Genomic DNA, 21,793 nt, shown 5'->3' on the forward strand with positions numbered 1-21,793 from the left:
GTTTGCAATATTAAAAGTAACTATAGTTCATATACCAAAATAAAATTTTTGAAGTTTTTGTTTGACCATCAGTCTTTTTGTTTCTGTGAAATATTTGGACCGATTTTTACAGGACTTATATTGGCATGTAGCTAATGTAATGAGGAGTGAACTTGGGCTACTTTTATCGCAGACTGGGCTACATTTTTTTTTTATGAAAGAATAAAAGGAAATAAAGTAAATATTATTTTGTCAAATTACTTGCGGAAGAAGTTGCAGTCACAGCTAGTAATATCTTGGCTTACTTTATTAGCTCAAAATAAACCTTGGAAATGAATTTGTGGTGGGGTTTAACAGGTTAGGTAGGCAATGTTAGAGAAAACACCTAGCAAGCTGGAGGTCAAAAATTAAAACGCTTGGACGAATGACAGACACAGTTTATTTAAAGGTCATCCGCCTACAACTTCAGATACACCAACGCAATAATAAATTATTTGTCATGCAAATGAAATAATTGTTACATAAAACTTGTACCGCTCATTTGTACATATTAAACATTGATACAAAATTGATATAAGATAGTCTTTAATTAAATATTCCATCACAGCACTAAAGATTTAATACAAATTCACAAAGAACAACACATATGTCACTTGACGCCATTCACCATTTTTATATTTCATAATATTTTTTGGCGTGAGACGCAGTTTTGACAACTGACTACAAATCATACGCCGCGCGTCCTTAGTTTTTGCGCATGCGTAGACCGATGGATTGACCAATAAACGAAAGCATTTTGACAACTGTGATTATTTCGCTACATATTGATGTACAAAATAAAATTGGCGGAGTTTGTTGTGGGTTCTTCTCTGATCAGGGTATGTTTGAAACCTGTAGCTTCAAGTTGAAAGATGCCATAAGTATGGCTACAAGTTATGGCTAAAGGAGAATTAGCTTAGTTCTACCAACAGCTTGCTAACCATACAAACCAGCTCTCCGCCCAAATTCTAACATTGGCATGAACTAAAGTTCTGTTTGGAAGTGACATTCCTGGACACCGTCTCTATACTGACATATTCCACACAGAACATCTGCTTAAAGTCATCAGACTGATTGTGAATAAGCACATAGAAGAATAAAGGAGAAAAAAGAAATTTAATCTGATTGTAGTTTTTTTTTATATCATCTGGGATACTTGACATACAAGATGCCACTGTAAACTATACTTATTCTCATAAATCAATAACACCAAGTTATTAGATGCATAACTTTTACTATTTAATTTAATATTTTTTATTGTATACAAGAAAACATACAAATAGTTTCATAATAATAAACAAAAAAGTACAATGTCTTATCACACGAGGCAATCTCTTACATACAACCATAGTATGAAAAAGGTAGAAGTATAAATAACCGGTAGTTAATGTGTACAAAACATTCATATATAAATATATATATATATATTTATATATGAATGTTTATATATATATATATATATATATATATATATGTTTATATATATATATACTAGCTGATCCCGCAAACGTTGTTATGCAAAAAAAATTAAAGTTTTTAATTAACAAATTATCTTACATAAGGGTTGATCATAGAGGGGTGAAAATTTAGGTTTGTATGTATTTTTGTATGCTGTATCATAATAAAATAAAAACCAAAAAAATTGTCTACAAAATTAAAAATAAAATTTAGGGGTGGACCACCCTTATCACTAAGGGGTATGGAAAATAGATAGTAGCCGATTCTCAGACATACTGAATACGCATGTAAAATTTGGTAAAAATCGGTCAAACCGTTTCGGAGGAGTTCATGTTTGAACACCGTGACATGAGAATTTTATATATTAGATGTGGGTATGGCATATATTCTAATAATAAATAAGGTATAATATATATTATAAATGTAATATAATAATAAATAAAAATCATAAAACTAACTTGGATCGCACTTGCCAAAGAAATAGAGAAGGAAAAGAAATGAATTAACAGATAAATAATCATAGGACTAGTACAAGGGTGGCCATACTGCGGATCGCAAGCCACATGTGGCACTTTGAAAAATTATTTTTGGCTACAATTGATTGTCGAATTATTTCCATATTTAAATTTATGTAACCCTTGTCAGCTGTTGGGATATCTAAACAAATTACTGGTGTGAATAATAATAGTTATTATTCCTCCGTAAAGTTCACGATATCCAAGCACCGGTCATAATTAACTAAATGGCATCTTAAATATTATAATATTAGTTCTGTCATATATGTATACTGTTACATCGAACTTCAATGCACATATTTTGTACTTTTGTTTAAATAATTTCAGTAAATTGATGTTAGTAAAAAAACATTATCATATATATTTTTCGTGTTTTAAATTCGTATTAAAATAGAGCACGCGAAAATTTTCAAATTACAACTAAGTGTGGCTTATCGAGTCTTATATGAATATATTATTCCCATTAAAACTGGGTAATTCTTTGAATAAATTTGATAAAATTCTTACATGCATTTTATACTAATATAATTTAATTGTTCGTTATGTATTTACCTACATTAACAAATCTCAAGGTTTTCTTAAGAAGTCACAGTGAAAGTTTTTAGTGACAGATATTTTTCTGGTTACTGCTTGTAGTGTAACATTCTTTTGATCTGACTTGCACCGCTACCCAAATGACATTTGCCGATTTAATAAATGGGGGGGGCAGGCTGAGGACGCTTGGCCACCTCTTTTAAGGTAGAAAAGCTTGAGGGATTCCAAAGAAGCCTCGGGTCAGGCTGCTACATACTATAATATATATGGCTGAAGAGTCAGGTATTGCCCAGATTGCTCATCGACAATAACATTTAGCATTCCAATTTAAGGGAGCCCTGCAGGTCCGAACCTTGACTTAGTCTATTTTTCTTAATAGACTAACACTGCTGCCCAAATGGCATTTGCATATTCAGCGGGTATGAAGTGACAGGGCACAGAGTGCGCCTAGCCTAAGACCTCTTTTAAGGTAGCAAAGTTTGAGGGATTCCAAGGAAGCCACTAGCCACTACATACTACATTTTAAACGGATTAGGAGGCTGTCAAGGTTTTAGATCGCTTAGATGAACAATCCATGGAGTGACCCCAGGGCCTCTACGAGACCTCGGCTACGGGACCTCGGCTTGAGCTGTAACTCGTCGATAATACTCGGTTAGCATTCACATACAAGGGCGTCTGAGAGGGCAGAACCGGCTTAGTTGGTTGTTATTGGCTGGCTAATAACAACCAGCTACCACTTCGGAAGAAACTCCAGGGAAGCTTTTATCTAGTCCAGAGTTCTCCAATATTTTTTGTGTCGTTGACCCCTTGCCATGTTTTTCCGTGTTAAGTAGACCCCCTGCTTACCTGACATTGATTTCCTGTAAATTTCTAACTGTAGTGAAGTTTCGTGTTAAATATTTAAAGTAAAAACACGTGTTAATTTATATATTTATTAGGTTTTTACAAGTTCAAAATGTATTGCGACCACAAAGCGAATACTAACATCCTACAACTTACACAATTTTATAAACATATATAATAATTTTTTTACTTCATAGGTACTTTTATAAATAATGTAAATGTTTTGATATTATAAGATAGTATGATGTAAGTAAATAGGTACTATCAGGGTATGTGTTGAGATCCACTATCGTGGACCCCCATTTTCATTTCATGGACCTTGCACGTTGTCATAGACCCCTAGGGGTGGATATAGACTACTTTGAGAATCACTGATCTGATAGATCGGAACAACTTAGTCGTTAGCCATTACTTTGTTAGTACTGTAACAATGACCTACCAGTGACCTTATGTAAAAAAAACTCTGTAATAATTATTAGTAGCGACATCTATGTTTGAAGTGTTAAAACTTGCAACATTAGTTTAAATCATCCTTCCGCAACACTCGATAGATGGCGCTGATTTCACTTACTTTTTATATAGTTGTAATGGAATAGGCGTTTGTCTTCCATCTCAACTGATGGAAAGTGTAGATGAAGACGAAGGTGGTACACGCCCATCCGAAAGAAACATGTTCACTCTACTCTTAAAGGCTCCAGAGTTGAACTCATCAGGAAAAGTTGATCTGTTTTAAGCAGTTTTAGTGTTATTATTTTTAAGTCTATGTATTTAGTGATAATCTTAAGCTAGGGGAAGATGCTACCACAGTAGAGCTTGATTTTATGATGAAGAGCATACTTAAATTCACTAACGAAAGTGTGCGTGTATGTTTTTTGACCAGCGGTACGTGTGCGGTGGAGGAATGAATCGCGGTTTCGTTACCAGGGATACACTCTTATATAAATCACACTGTGCATTAATTATATATACATCGATCACCAACCCGCCTACCAAACGTGGCGATTATGGTATATCCTCCCATAGATATTTTTGCGGTAGACCTATGCCGCTGTTACCAATCTCCTAACGAAAAAGAGAAACGGACTGGACATCATTAGCCGAGGAGATTTAAGATTAACCCTTAAAAAATTGACGCCAAATGTTGATATTTTGTTATTAAAACATCAGGTTCATTCTTCTCACTAAAAATGTTGACTTATCGCTTATGTCGTTTTATTTATAGTTTATTTTATGTTTATTTAATGTTACGTATATTTTACATAACAGATACAAAATTTTATTTTGAGTAGTTTTAATTTAAATTCAATTAATAAATGTATAAATTAACATGTGTTTTTACTTTAAGTTTTTAACACTAAACTTCACTGCAGTTAGAAATTTACAGAAAATCAATATCAGGTAAGTAGGGGTCTACTCAACACGGAAAAACATGGCAAGGGGTCTACGACACAAAAAAGTTTGGGGAACTCTGCAGTAGAAGCATAAAACATACATGTGTATGTATATAGCATATGCACTTGTTTAATACATATTATAAATACAATAATAAATAAACTCATAAAGAATAAAGAAACAGAGGAAGAAAAAGAAATAAACGGATAAATAATCATTAGTCTTGTAAATAGGTCTAAGACAGAGATAACGCTCTACGAAGCCGAAATTACCCGATTGTCTCTTTCCAAAGATCGATGTGCAATATTTATCGCCGGGTACTACTGTATATAGGTTACAAATTACAGGAAAATAGATTTCGATGGTATGGCCACATTCAACGAAAACCAGATGACCACGTGGTAAAAACTGCCTTAAGCCTCCCAGAATTCCCAAGAGGGAGAGGGCGTCCAAAAGCTACGTGGTGGTCTAATATCGGAAAGGAACTGGAAACCCTTCAACTTGACGCAGAGAACTCAGGATAGAGTGGCCTGGCGCAAATTGATAAGGAGACCCGACCCAAATTAAAGGGAAAAGGAAGGAAGAAGACTGTATATAGGTTACAAATTACAGGAAAATAGATTTCGATTGTATGGCCACATTCAACGAAAACCAGATGACCACGTGGTAAAAACTGCTTTCAGCCTCCCAGAATTCCCAAGAGGGAGAGGGCGTCCAAAAGCTACGTGGTGGTCTCATATCGGAAAGGAACTGGAAACCCTTCAACTTGACGCAGAGAACTCAGGATAGAGTGGCCTGGCGCAAATTGATAAGGAGATCCGACCTTAAATAAAGGGAAAAGGGAAGGAAGAAGAAGACTGTATATAGGTTAGACATCACATTTATCCAGGTATGATTGTAATAAATTCGTAATTACTCAGACACTGCTCCCGATTCGCATCCAAAAGACATAACCACGTGACCTTATGTGAAAACCTTAATATATCTCCGTTCAGCTTACCGGACCTTCTCAAGAAAAAATCTACAGCAGAATCTTTTGATGAGTTGGCCCGGCACATTGTCCTAAATCTCAAGGCATTTAACGGCCTGTAGCGCTTGGGCAGCGACTTAAATAAAATAATGTAGCAACTAATATATAATTGTGTATTCCAAATTGTATTGTTAAAATGTATAAATTTTAGCTGTATTTACCCGTAAGTGAAAATTGTGTAAAAAAAAAATTATAATATAATAAACGCTGTCGTGTCTCGCAGCTGGGAGAAAAAAGATCCGTATCAAATAGCGGCAACTCTCTCCCAACTGTCTGCATTTAGTTAAAGCGAAAGATAAATACTGTTAAAAAAAGACCAGCGATACAAATTAGAATTAATAAAAAAAATAATAATAAATTCGTAATGTTAACTAAGCATGTGAACGTAAAATCGTTCCACCAGAACATTACAGGTCCGCGGCCCGCGCTGCTATTAGATAAGAAGCGCAAACACAGATAATATATCTACCCTCACATCAACGTTCCCTCGGCTGTAAAGCCGAGAGCACACTCGCGCAAAGTAATCATTATATGGCTTGTGTACACTCGTATGAAACACAGGCATGTCCAGTTTTTATTTTTAAATTGCGGCCTTCCTTTTGTTGGACCTCTTTTCCTCTACCTTGGTAAATCAGAATCTGTATAAGCAATTTTTAATTCTTAATGTCTTCTAATTGCTGGAGACTGTTCTGGTCTAGATGCTCAGCACGGGGGATACGGAGTGAGGTTTAAACTCCAGGAGAGTCCCTCCTGAACCTGAGACCCTGCGGGGACGGGCATGAAGTACCTGGTCAGAGAAATCAGCATGACTTTCCTGGAATACTGCAAAGGATGATAGATGAGGTAATAAAAAATAGAATATAGCAATTTTTGAAAGGGTAAGGGAAAATAGCTGTGACACAAAATAAGTGATAAAAAAAATGATAATATAAGTAGAATCGTTAGAAATACAGATAAACAGAATAGAAAATTATAAATTGTAACAAAGCACTCTGGGTGTTAATGGTGAAAAAAAGAGACCATGTATAGTAAAAGGAAACATCTAAATCTAAATCTAAAGAGACTTACAAAAGAAGAGTGAAGAAATAATAAGAAGAGAAAGTAAATTAATTATTTATTACCAAAAAAAAACCGTCCGTGTGAACCCAAGAAAAATTTTTAATGGAATCAGGCGTTACCTTGCGGAAGTCCACCCTAATTAAGAAAAGGACAAATATTTAGCCACTTCCGCACATGCAGTGGTAGTCGTGCAACAAAGTGCACCGCCCGCCAGCCCGCTGATAAATGCGTATGCGGCAAACAAAGCGAACCATTGAGGACCCTGTTAGTGATCCGGCCGTGTTTGATGATAGCCTAGAACGACGGGCCTACCTGTTTAGCACGGGAGCCGTGCCCGGGTTTCTGGGACTCCTGGGTAGGACTGAGTGTCCTAGGTAGAAGCCGATGTGCTTGAGACAGTGGGTCCACCTATTTGACATGGGAGCCGTACCTGAGTGTCTGGGACTCCTAGGTGGATCTGGGTGTTTCGCTATCGGTGTTCCTCTGATGTGAATTGGTAGACACCAGTGGCTGGAGCGTAGTTGGCAGCGGGCGTGCCTGTCCTGTGGGGGCTGTGCACCGTTTGGTGACTCCAGGGTGCGTTTCGTGTGTCAGTGAGGGTTCGGTTACATGTGTTTACATGTGTTGGGTATAGATTTTTCGGTATACATCAACGTGACTTTGTCGCCAAATTGATTTTCTATTTGAACCTAAAGTTTAAATGCAAAGCAGATTTGTAAATTACACTATTTATGACGGTAGAGTCTTAGTGTAGTGTGTTATACAGTGTAATATGCAAGAAAATAATTTAAAAAAGTTATACAAAAAAATAAAAATTTAAATAGACAATAAGAAAAAAGGTGATATAATGTAACTCAAATGTGACATAAAGTGTGATAAAAATGTAAATGAAAGAAGAAAGATAAAATGTGACAAGTAATGAGGGAGGAATAAAAGGACACAGAGCAAAAGTGAAAGAAAGCAGAATTGTGGCATAAAAGAATAGAATGAAAGATTATGTGAAGAATGAAAGTAGAGAATGAAAATAAAAAATTATGTGAAAAAAAATTAAATTGCCAATAAAGACCCTGTCCCATCTAAGATAGGGGTACGAAAAAAAAATACAGTGTAAAATGTAAGGCGGCGACAGGCAGCGTGAGACCATGTAATTGTGGTCATCTTCGGAGGAGGCCTGTACCTTGCATTGGGCGTATATCTCCTGGAAAGAAGAAGTAGATTTAAGATAAGAGGGAGGAAGAGGGTTAAAATACTATAGAGAAGTGAAACGCTGCGGCGAAGTCGAAAAGGCAGGAGTCTTTTCCGAAATTCAGAAACATTTAACATGAGATTTTGTGAACAGTTTAATATTAAAATATTAGGTAACTTCCAGTTTTCGCCAATGTGGGTCGTATTGAAATATATTTATGATTTCTACGGCCATGTCACGTGTAAACAGATATATCACAAGTGGGACGGTATATATTAATATTTTTGCATTCGAACAATGAATTTTACCTATATCACTATTATACAAGGCCTTACTCAATAAGCAGAAACATAAAAAGGTCGATTTCTAAACGGAAAAACAAATCAATACGTCAACCCTCGTCTGATAATCTGTTATTAAAATCAATCGACGCAGATAAAATGTAAATTTGATTTTCCGCTAGTAGCGGAATATATTGAATGACATTTTTTTTTTTTTACTTACCTACCTGGCGTTTATTTTGACGTGATACAGGTTTTTTTCCGCGTCTCTTTCGCTACTTATTTTTCAGTATTCTATATACGTTTTTATCGAATAAACAATAGAAATTTTTGAATTTAGAACATAGGCTTCCCACTTGCAAATCTGCCGCAATTATAATACATAAACTATAAAGATGACATCATCATCAGGTAGAAAGCCAGGCACCTGCATCTAACGTCTTCTGAATACCTTAAGTTGGTCTGTCCACTATGTTACATCATGTCATCAAGCATCCTCTGGAAGATGAAAATAAAAAATAATAAAAAAGTCGACGGCTGTTGGTAGGCTCCATAGGTACTAGGTGGGCACCAAATGGATACTAGGTGAGTACCAGATGGACACTAGATGGGCACCAGGTGGACACTAGATGGGCCGACGACATATCAAAATAGTGGAAAGTCGGTGGATGCGGGTGGATGTGGGGCGAAAAAGTTAACCAACCCTTCATGGATACTAGATAGACTCGATGCGGACACTAGATGGGCACCAGATGGATACTAGATGGGCTCGATGCGGTCACTAGGTGAGCACCAGATAGATAGTAGATAGGCTCGATGCGGACACTAAATGGGCATCAGATGGATACTAGATGGGCATCAGATGGATACTAGATGGGCATCAGATAGATACTAGATGGGCTCGATGCGGACATCAGATGGATACTAGATAGGCTCGATGCAGACATTAGATGGGCACCAGATGGATACTAAATGGGCTCGATGCGGACACTGGATGGGGATATATAATAAAGTTCAACAAGATATGCTAAACGTTCCGTTTCATAAAATTAAAAGTATATTATTATATATATCTTATTAGAACGTTCAAGGGTGTTCACTCGATCGATATATATGGAACTTTGTTTATTGACTCATTTAGGTGGTTGATATTATAATGTACACATCGAACATTGTTAAATTTCTTTTAAAAAGGTAATTGTTGAGTTTCTGCCTAGCTGGTAGCTCAGTTTACCAGCGCGCCGAGTCGGCGGCAGCTTGCTGCTTATAATGTTATATGTACAGTGTCCGACGATAAATATTGCACATCGACTTTTGGAAAGAGACGATCGGCTAATTTCGGCTTCGTTTTAACTTTTATTAGCCAGCATGGCGCCGGCATCGCGCGAAGTAACATGCTAACATGTCTGCACTGCGCTTGAACGTACTAACTTGGTTGGCTAACTATTGGTTATTATTGGAAATAATAAAATATACAAAAGATAAATTCTTTTGTATATTTTATTATTTCTCCTGCGATATGAGTACGAGGGTCCGCGATGTGCCAAAAAACGCGGGACTCGACACTGATAGAGAGAATTCCGTTCGCAGTGCCGGTCTCGCGCCGGCGCGTAATGTTTTTGATTACTTATTTTTAATGGAATCAGGCACTCTGTGTTTATCACTAATCGGTGTAACATAACTCCTGAAGATGCCCCGTGGAGGGGTGAAACACGTGTTGAGTAATTTGGCGGTGGCGGTTGTGTGATTTGCATTGTTTGCCGCATACCCATTTATCAGCGGGCTGGGGGGCGGTGCACTTTGTTGCACGACTACCACTGCATGTGCGGAAGTGGCTAAATATTGGTCCTTTTCTTACTTGTTTTTGATTACTTAATTTTTACTTTAGATACCTTATATATGCAAATGGTATTTAATAACATGGTATTGAATACTTTTTAAAACAAATAAACAACTAAAATGAAAATTTGATTCTGACTTGTCTCCCATGTTTAAGCTGGCGGAGAAGGTTTTTCTTAAATAAAGAGGTATACATTCAAAATATTGCAGTTTTCTTTTGACAAAAATTAAATTAGTATTTTATTTAAAAAATAACTATGTCCTAAAATTATTTGTCGAGTTCGTGTATTGAATGGATATACAAAACAAAAAAAAGATGAAAACGTACACGCTCACAACAATATAGATCTATGTCAATAGTATGGAATATGATTTGACTATTTATGAAAGGTTATTGACCGGTATTTTTAGGAGTATTGAATTGTTTAACATAAGATAACGTTTCGAACGAAATACGGCGGATGGGTTGGCTTAACATGGAGTAGATTATTTTATATCGAATGTATGTATGATTTTAAATTACAAAATAGTTTTAAATGTATGCAGTATAATATTACATGGCGCGGGTAGATTGTCTGATAGGTGAAGAGGCTGTGGTCGCCGAGCTTCTAGATGGAAGGGCGCTCCATGGAGGGTTCTTCCTTGCGGATGGAACCTAGCCTAAACCACCTTAGGTATGTAGGTAAACTCGATAGCTTTCTCGGGAGGATCTGGTCGGGCCGCCACATACTCTACGGAGTTACCTGGTGTAAAGGCGACCAAAAGAGACCTAGGATTATTGAGGACACTCGACTTGGTTGGTTGGTAGAAATACCATTCTTTAAACTGATGGACGCCCACTGCAAGGATTAGGTCTACCTTTAACACGTTCTATGCCTAGAAAAAAAAACGCAGTTTCTTGTCCAGGACGAGTTGGTAAATGCTGCCTGATGTTATTTCAATAAATAACGCCTCAAATTGACTTTTGTTATAACCAAGTAACATTTGAGTAAAAGAATAAAAGCATAAAATCAAAAAACTATTTAATAAATTTTAAACAGGTTTATGATCTTGAATAGGCCTAAAGGGAAACTTCGCTGACGGTCAGCACTGACCGTGTTGGCAGAGATGGTGTTAAGATTATCACGATGACCGGTTTTGCGCATCCAGAGACTTCCCTAGCCCACCTAGTGGGAACTAAGTGGGCTGGGAAAGTGGGCATACCCACGCTGCGTCTACCGGTTGTCGCCACTCGACAATCGTTCGATTGCACGGGACATATATCCCGCTAAGTCCACTACTTCTGACAATACAAACTGTGGGTACTTCACATACGGTTGGTATCGCCTAGGTAAAATTATAAACATATTGAAAGGCGCTGAAAGTAGTGACGGAAGAAGAAAAAATACATAACTATGTAAGAAAAGGACCAATATTTAGCCACTTCCGCACATGCAGTGGTAGTCTTGCAACAAAGTGCACCCCTCGCCAGCCCGCTAATAAATGCGCATGCGGCAAACAGTGCCAATTACACAACTGCCACCGTTACTCTGTGTTTGGCAGTAATCGGTGTAACATAACTCCTGAAGATGTCCCGTGGAGGGCTGAAACACGTGTTGAGTGATATAACGGTGGCAGTTGTGTAATTCGCATTGTTTGCCTCATGCGCATGACACACGACTACCACTGCATTTGCGGAAGTGGCTAAATATTGGTCCTTTTCTTACTGACTCTGTGTCTGATATAACTGTGTCCATTTCTTATACCATTGAGTTTTTGGATGTAATGTACCAAACATTAGTTGACAGTTAATCAGGTATTTATTCACTATATATATATACATATATATATGTATAATAAATCATATCGTGTTTTCTCATATATAATCGCGTAAATATATTTTGTCCCAAAACCTTTCCATTTAAAGCGCGAACGGAAAGAGGGATAGTCATCTGCGCGTTATGAAAAAAAAAAAGATCGGACCAATAGCGCGCGCGGGTAACGAATAATTACCGCGAACAATTGAATTTCAAATTTCGAAGTGATTTAAATGCGTATGCCAATAGGTCAAAGAGGAATGTATTCGCATTGTAAGTTGTTGTTTACTGTGACCATGATTCTTGCATATTTAAGGACACTGTCCGGATTGAAAATATGACGGCTAGGATATATTAGAAAAGTTTCGTAACAATAAATAAAATTTTATGAAGTTTATTATTGTAGTTATCATTTTCGCGTGGTCATTTTAGGGCAGTGATTCCCAAAGTGGTCTATATCGACCCCTAGGAGTCTATGACAACCTGCAAGGGGTCTACGTCAGCGAAAAAAAAATTGGGGGTTCATGAAATGAAAATGGGGGTCCACAGACTGGACATCATTAGCCGAGGAGATTTAAGATTAACCCTTACAAAATTGACGCCAAATGTTGATATTTTATTATTAAAGCATCAGGTTCATCCTTCTCACTAAAAATATTGACTTATTGCTTATGTTATTTTATTTATAGTTTATTTTATGTTTATTTAATGTTACGTATATGTTATATTACAGATACAAAATTTTATTTTGAGTAGTTTAAATTTAAATTCAATTAATAAATGTATAAATTAACATGTGTTTTTACTTTAAGTTTTTAACAATAAACTTCACTACAGTTAGAAATTTACAGGAAATCAATAAGGTAAGTAGGGGGTTAGGCGAAAAAATAATATGGATTGGGTTACGTATTGTATCGAATCTGAAAAAGGGACATTTCAAGAGAAGTAAAAAAATTAAGCTAGGGCACAAGGTCGCCTGCACCGAATAAACGCGCAATCGTAAAAATCAAATTTTACAGTAGAAACTAAATACAGAATTTCTTTTATGTCTACCTACAATTGATGTTTATATACCAAATCAAAGCTGTTTTAGCAACTATATATTTACTGGAATTAAATTTATTTTTGATAGTAATTTCTAATTAGAAATTTGATATTTACCGTCAACAAGTAAGGTTACGCTATATATTATTCATGTGTACATGTAAATATATACATGAGGAAGTACAAAAGTAGTTAGAAATACCCATCACAGGAAACTTAGAACATTTTTCTTGCGAATAACATCGTAGTCTTACGAGAATTTAGTTTCCTTCATTAAGAAAAATCCCAAAAAATATCACAAGGTGTAATACTACCTGTGGATGCTGTGACAGAAATGGAATAATTCCGGAATATCATTATACCGGTTTATTCGGTAGGGGCGATGATATATATACTTTACTCCTGTCAATTCCTCACTGCATGGCTTGTGGAGCGGTGAGCCAGTGAAGGCCGAAGTGAGACAAGGTTTCGATGCAATAAACGCAATTAGACGAAATGTTTACAATGGTACATTTAACCCTTAATAGCCTAGAGTTTTAATTTTGATACCAATCTTTTAAACCGAATGTTCACATTACTATTAGTTTTTTTTATAGGTTGGCTGTACGTATTTTACTGTTGTATAATATTCTTTCCAACGAAATTAAAAAAAAAAATCTAATTTTCCCTTCATCTAGACCCTCAAGCAAACACAGTAATATTAAAGAAAAATCACTTTCGTAAATCAGGCTATTAAGGGTTAAATCAGTTTCATAGAAGACTTTATATTCGACTTATTCTATTTTACAGTTTCATAGATCGGAAGAATCCGTGATTATTTTTGACTGGCTATATTCGAATGTTGATGCGTGCTGTTAGCCGTTTTGGTTTTTACAGCTTTATCGGATTCAGGGCTAAAAAAAAAAAACTGAAAAAAAATCTACGTCAGATGCTTCATCTATTAGCTAATCGGTTTTGTCTTGGGAGGAAGGGATCACACCTTTCTCTGTATATTGTAATTAAATAAAAAAAAACAGTGTTTCCGTAATGTATTAAAATATTTTAACCTGTGAATGCATTTTATTTTTATTTCTGTGTACACCTAAAAATATTGAAAAAAATCACAACTGTTAAATAGCAAAATTATGCATTTTGTGCAAGCTTTTCGATTTGCACGGTATTGACTTGAAAATTTTTAATTTTCGATTTACATGTTTTTCAGGAACGTATCTACCGTGTAAATCGGGGGATAGGTGTGCTGAAAAATATGACAAAAAGGTGAAGAAAAGATGGTAGAGTAGAATAATGGCAAGAAAAAATAGAGAACCCTTTTTATGTCTGCCGTGTTTTAATAACTCCTATTAATCCTCGAATCATACTAAATTGAGTGAATTTCAAAGAATTTTCCATAATTTTGTAAAATAATAATAATTGATGGTAGACGCGGTCTAAGCGGTAACTAGTGTCAGTCATGATGTCTGATGTCGCGCCGTCAGCCCCGACTGGCTCGATCGTTGATTACATCTAGTTGGGACTGACTTTATCTAATATATAAAATTCTCGTGTCACGGTGTTCGAACTTGAACTCCTCCTAAACGGCTTGACCGACTTTTACCAAATTTTATATGCGTATTCAGTAGATCTGAGAATCGGCTACTATCTATTTTTCATACCCCTAAGTGATAAGGGTGGTCCACCCCTAAATTATTTTTTTTATTTTTTTTCGACAATTTTTTTGGTTTTTATTTTATTATGATACAGCATACAAAAATACATACAACCTTAAATTTTCACCCCTCTACGATCAACCCTTATTTTTTTTAAAATTAAAACCCTATTTTTTTTGCAAAACAACGTTTGCGGGAACAGCTAGTAAATTATAAAAGTAAACGCATGGTGACTCTAGTATTGCGTCTACTGTTTTCGAACAAACCTCGGACCCGTGTCGGCCATGTTCGAGCTGTCACTTGAAATTTATCAATTTCGTTGCATCGACTTCCGGCGTTGATATGTTTTTTTTCTTTCACATGTATTATTGATGATGCAACCTTTTTTGAGCCTTGGATTATGAGTAGCAAACGGTGGTGTAAACATCGACTACCCTTAGCATATATGCTAATAAACATATATAAACTTTAATACATATATCACTCATCACATGGTGACTCACATGGTGATAGTTAATAGATGTAAAAGTTTTAAAGAGGTGAACATATAGCATTTCCTGTCTTTTAATATATGGTATTTATTTATTTATTTATTTAATATTCTTTATTGTACACGATATGATACATTTAATAAGTTTTACAATAATATACAGAAAAGTGCAATGGGCGGTCTTATCACACAAGGCAATATCTTACAGACAACCATAGTAAGGAAAAGATAAAAGTACTTATAAAGGGTAGTTCACGTGTACAAAAAATACATATACACAAACAAATGAACATAAATATACATAAACATACATAGAGATACATACTTAAACATACATACATACGTATATAACATATATATACTTATAATAAAAAAGGTATAAAAACTGATTTGGATCGCACTTGTCTCGGAAAGAATAAATAATGTATTTATAATATAGTTAGAAAGTGCATTTTCTTAATTCGTAATAATAAATATTATAATCATAATTAGTTTGTAATGCCAGACTTTGTAATGCCAGAAGCTATAGATCTATCGCATTCCAATAGTTTCAGAGTGAACAATTTATAAAGGATGATCGGATATAATTTTTAAAAATTTTGCTGAAAATTGAGCTAAACATTTACCGCTTTAAAGTTTATACACGTATAAACAATCACCTGTATATAAGAGTGTGATATTTGTGTAGGTTTATAAGATATTTGAATGATTAAAAAACATGTGCACACTGGTTGCTACGGCTGTTGATGGTAAAAAGGAATCGAGGATATTCCAGATATTATCCTCTATGAGATAAAAAAGGTTCCGGAACATCTCCAAAATGTTCTGGCTGTTGACTGAGTAACATCAGAGCTTCTGAAAGCGGAACCAGTATTGAAAGGTAGTTTAGAAGATCTTTAATTACTTCTTCCTCGAGATCAAAACGCCAGAAGCATGGAAGAAAGACGAAGTAGCACTGTTCTTAGAAAAGTAGACAGACGCCTATTTATCTAAATTTCTAGAATGTTCTAGACGTCAATGCAAGTTCACAACTATGGAGAAGAATGAACCACATAACCCTTAGTAGCCTGATTTACGAAAGTGATTTTTTTTTTAATATTAATGTGTTTGCTTGAGGGTCTTGATGGAAGGAAAATAGTTTTTTTTTAATTTAGTTGGAAATAATATTATACAACAGTAAAATACGTACAGCCAACCTATAAAAAAACTAATAGTAATGTGAACATTCGGTTTAAAAGATTTGTATCAAAATTGAAAGGTTATTAAGGGTTAAATTAGATGCGATTAGCACGCTCTCTCCGTGGAACAACAGACCCTAGAGTTGTTGTGTTAACAGACTCTGTGTTTTACACTAATCGGTGTAACATAACTCCTGAAGATGCCCCGTGGAGGGGTGAAACACGTGTTGAGTGATTTAACGGTAGTAGTTGTGTGATTCGCATTGTTTGCCGCATGCGCATTTATCAGCGGACTGGCGGGCGGTGCACTTTGTTGCACGACTACCACTGCATGTGTGGAAGTGGCTAAATATTTGTCCTTTTCTTACTTAATAAATGCTATCACAGACATTCTATCATGTCATCAATCATAATTGAGTAAGTCTTTGAATTGGTTAATTTTTTTTTCAAAGTGTCCATCACGCACTGGTAGCAATATCACGTCAAACACGTGCGTGTATCACACAAGGTCTCAGGAACCAAGGCTACTGTACAGAGATAGGTTCAAGGATGCTTACCATCCACGAGGCTCAGCGGCTAAAGAGCTGTCAGTCATCGTCCGTCGAACAACAGACACCCTGGGGATGTATAAGTGTCATGCGGTGGTAGCAATATCACGTCACACACGTGCGTGTATCACACAGACGGGACTGAAGATGCGATCGCAAGGTTCATCATGTGGTAAAAACGGCAACCGCCAAACAAACACTGACGCACAACCTGAGGATGCCATTATGGAGTAGGAATGAGGAAGTGCTAGAACGAGGCGTTATGTTAAAAACTGGACATAGGATGTCGTTAAAATAGATAAAGACAGTGAACACTGACATGCAAGAACGTGATCTGTAATAAATAGCATATTATAATGATGTAGTATCCCAGCGGTAGAAGACTGACATGCGAACATAGATCACGGATTCGATTCACGAGATACGTGTCTTAGATCAGAGTTCCCAAAACTTTTTTGTGTCGTAGACCCCTTGCCATGTTTTTCCGTGTTGGGTAGACCCCCTACTTACCTGATATTGATTTCCTGTTAATTTCCAACTGTAGTGAAGTTTAGCGTTAAAAACTTAAAGTAAAAACACATGTTAATTTATACATTAATTAGGTTTTTACAAGTTCAAAATGTATTGCGATCACAAAGCGAATACCAACATCCTACAACTTACACAATTTTATAAACATATATGATAATTTTTTTACTTCATACGTAGTTTTATAAATAATGTAAATGTTTTAATAGTATAAGACAGTATGATGTAAGTAAATAGGTACTATCAGTATATGTGTTAAGATCCACTATCGTGGACCCCCTTTTTCATTTCATGGACCCCAATTTTTTTTTCGCTGACGACCTCTAGGGGTCGATATAGACCACTTTGGGAATCACTGACTTAAATGAAGATACAGTACAATATTGTCATATAGGTTGCGGCTGTTTATTGAAAATAAATTATTTATTATTATATGTGGAAGGCCTATGTTCAGCAGATGGCTTAGAATAATAACTTGTGTTGTCTTGGATCCACAGATTGCTTCGCTGAAGAAGTTAAACGAAGAACTGCAGTCGAAATTACAATCTGAGGTGAGTGCTTAAAGATGATCATTTATATCATAGTTCCCCAAACTTTTTTGTGTCGTAGACCCCTTGCCATGTTTTTCCGTGTTGGGTAGACCCCCTACTTACCTGATATTGATTTCCTGTAAATTTCTAACTGTAGCGAAGTTTAGTGTTAAAAACTTAAAGTAAAAACACATGTTAATTTATACATTTAATAAATGAATTTAAATTAAAACTACTCAAAATAAAATTTTGTATCTGTTATGTAAAATATACGTAACATATTAATAATTTTTTACTTCATAGGTACTTTTATAAATAATGTAAATGTTTTGATATTATAAGATAGTATGATGTAAGTAAATAGGTACTATCAGGGTGTGTGTTGAGATCCACTATCGTGGAACCCCATTTTCATTTTATGGACCCCCAAATTTTTTTTCGCTGTCATAGACCTCTAGGGGTCGATATAGACCACTTTGGGAATCACTGATTTACATTTTAAGTTAGCAGGTACATTTTATTTGATTATAATACTTCGTTTTATCTTCTTTTCCTGTCATTAGTTCTGTTTTGGAATGAACTTACCCAGGGGCGGCTCTAGCTCGTGTTGCGCCCGTGTGCAATTAAACCCTGGCGCCCCCTAGGCCCGACCTCCCCTGCGGCTATAACTATTAACTTTGCCGTCGTAACAAGAAAGTGTTTTCATATTCCAACAAGTTATTTTATAAGTAGGTATAGCTTACAGTATAGTATTAGTTACAGCCTTTCTTGTTATGACGTTTTATTTAATTATAATACTTTGTCTTATCTTCTTTTCCTTTCATGTGTTCTGTTTTGAAATGAACTTACCCAGGGGCTTCTCTAGCTCGTGTTGCGCCCGTGTGTCATGAAACCCTGGCAACCCATAGGCCAACCCCCCCCCCCCCCTCCCTGCGGCTATAACTATTAACTTTGCCGTCGTAACAAGAAAGTTATTTCATATTCCAACAAGCTATTTTATAGGTAGGTATAGCTTACAGTATAGTATTATTTACGGCCTTTCTTCTTATGACGGCAGAATAACACTCGTTGTTTTTATGCCTGTAGCACATCTCTGTTGCGAAACTAATCGGCGAGCCGCTATAGTTCATGTTTTGTCTTGTGTTTTAAGTTTTATGGACAGCGAAATAGAAGTGAAATGTATCGAATTTTTATTTCGCTGCCCATAGAACTTACAACCATGTGTTGTACCATGATGGTTCAGGACGATGCTCCTGTGTGCATTGCACATCCTGCACTATAGGTTAAACCGCCCCTGAACTTACCCTCAGAATAAGTCAAATCTGTATGTTTAAAATGAAGGTTTGAATATCAAACCTTTTAGCAAAGAATATTATCGATACAATTGTTATAACTGTAGTAACGAATTATAAGCTTGTGTTGTATGTATGAGAAAAAGTTTTTAAACAATAGAAAATTGAATAAAAAAAATTAGAATTTAAAAATGTAAAATTGCAGAAGATATCTATTTCAGAGATTAGCCGGAACACACACAAATAAAAAATGTAATTTTCGTATATATACCGTGCATATGTATATATATATATATATATATATATAACATAAATGAAATAATCAAGCGACATCGCTGCCAAGGATTCTTGTCATTTAAATATTCGATTATTGAATAATAAGCCTTTTTATTTCAATTTACGTTTAATATTTGGTTTTAATACATAGATCTCTGATAGAACCAGATAGAAGCTACATCCAGTGTCATTAACGACATCAACGAGTCCTCATCTCGAAGGTGAAGATTCTAGGCTACGTTTGCTGGTCTGAGACCTTTAATTCGAAGCCTTTCCGGGCCACCATGCTTGCCACTTAACCCTTTGAGGCACGGGATTTTAGAAAATAAAAATACCCATGTTGCACAGAAATTTTATTTCGTTCAAAATTTAACAAAATTGGTGTTTTATTATTAATAAGGATGTACAAAGATATAAAAAAGTTAAAATTTAATTCTGTTATTAACTACTAAATAATTTTTTGGTTTTAACACTTGATGAACCCGTCATATATATCCAGCTTAATCGAGTATATTTTTAAACGGTTTTATTTAATTCGACCCGTACGGAATTTGTTTATTTGGGTCGCAATAAGAAATTGAAATTTGAGCACCTTCCCTTTGTCAGATTGATCTGTAATTTGGTACACAAATTTAATTTAGATGACAATACAATATAATAGAATCAATAACATTATAAATCTAAGATGGCCGCCGATACAAAATGGCGGATTACATATTTTTCCTTAACCCCCTCAATATGGGTATCAAATGAAAGGGCTACACTAGTAAAACACGATGATTATGTCAAAATTTAAAATTCAAGATAGACGCCGTTCCAATATGGCGGACTAGGTACATATTTTTCCACAACCACCACAATATGGGTATCAAACAAACCGTTTAACTTAAAAGTTTTTTAAATGTATTTATTAACAATTGCTAATAGTGTTGCCAATTGCTTTAAAGAATGAAGTTTAGAAAAAAAATGTACGAGCGCGCAATTATTCCAATATTTCCAGGTGGGTAGAGAAATGTCCCATCATGCGTTATTACGCATCAAAATTTGGGACATTTTTAATATAAGCGTGCCTCAAAGGGTTAAACTTGGTACATCGCGTGGCGCGCCATATGACTTGACTCTGTACTTATCTATTATTGCTGATGGGGAAACCTTCAGAATTGTTCCCGGGAGCTATGACTTGTGATAAATTAAAAAAAAAAACTCAATAAGCTTGACCGGTCACGTGCCAAAGGGTGTTTCGATAAAAGTATTGATCGCTGATAATACTGCCTATATAAAGTACAGATAAGTATATTAGGGCAACAAATCACAAGCTGCTCGCGGCAACGGCTATCCCCTGGGTATGTTTTTTTTTATATTACTATATAAAGTCACTTTTTTTAATCATACGAAAGCACTGTTTTTATATATATACTAGCTGAACTCGCAAACGTTGTTTTGCAAAAAAAATTAAAGTTTTTAATTAACAAATGTAAGATAAGGGTTGATCGTAGAGGGGTGAAAATTTAGGTTTGTATGTATTTGTATGCTGTATCATAATAAAACCAAAAAAATTAAAAATAAAATTTAGGGGTGGACCACCCTTATCACTTAGGGGTATGAAAAATAGATGGTAGCCGATTCTCAGACATACTGAATATGCATGTAAAATTTGGTAAAAATCGGTCAAGCCGTTTCGGAGGAGTTCAAGTTCGAACACCGTTCGAATTTTATATATTAGATATATAGCTTCATGGCACTGGCCACTATAGCTACAACACTTTTTAAAAAAAAAATTAGAACGCGTTCGAATGTAATTAGAATGTCGATTTAAATTCAAACGACACCAGGAAGATGGTAGTCGTCATTGTGTTCGATTCTAAATTCAAAATAGTACAAGATTGTAAATATCTCTGTATGTATGTAACAAAAGAATAAACATGCTTAAAAGGAAGGTTTCTCGATAAATAAATTATAAAATAATAATAATACATAAACACACATATGTGCAAGTAGACCTGTTCAGCATGGTATATCTGATGAACGTTAATAAGGTGTTCCACAGGCCCTTGGTATATTAGATCCGAAAGTAATGTCGCTTTCTTAAGTTAAATTTACACGGCTACATTTTAAATTCACACTACTACATTATTAACAAGTTTTTATTTATAATCGACAATATATTCACCTTCGTCATCAACCTTTTGGCGTCTAGTATACAAAATCAATGCCGGAGCGGTAACAAATCAAACGGTTTTTACTGTAAAATATATATATATATATATATATATATATATATATATATATATATATATATATATATATATT

The 21,793-nt window shown here is 35.4% G+C and overlaps 1 protein-coding gene across 1 annotated transcript in view; it reads left to right on the forward strand.

Moving 5' to 3' along the window:
* Positions 1-21,793, forward strand: part of LOC137924883 (thyroid receptor-interacting protein 11-like) — an 89,825-nt gene that overhangs the window by 1,102 nt on the left and 66,930 nt on the right. The window contains exon 2 of the mRNA XM_068768267.1: positions 17,883-17,936. Coding sequence (XP_068624368.1) covers positions 17,883-17,936 — 54 coding nt within the window. The remainder of the gene's footprint in view (positions 1-17,882; positions 17,937-21,793) is intronic.

Source organism: Battus philenor, unplaced genomic scaffold (genome assembly GCF_028537555.1).
Source record: "Battus philenor isolate CCGP_79_NKW_IND1 unplaced genomic scaffold, ilBatPhil1.0.hap1 SCAF_25, whole genome shotgun sequence".
NCBI classification, from domain to species: Eukaryota; Metazoa; Arthropoda; class Insecta; order Lepidoptera; family Papilionidae; genus Battus; species Battus philenor.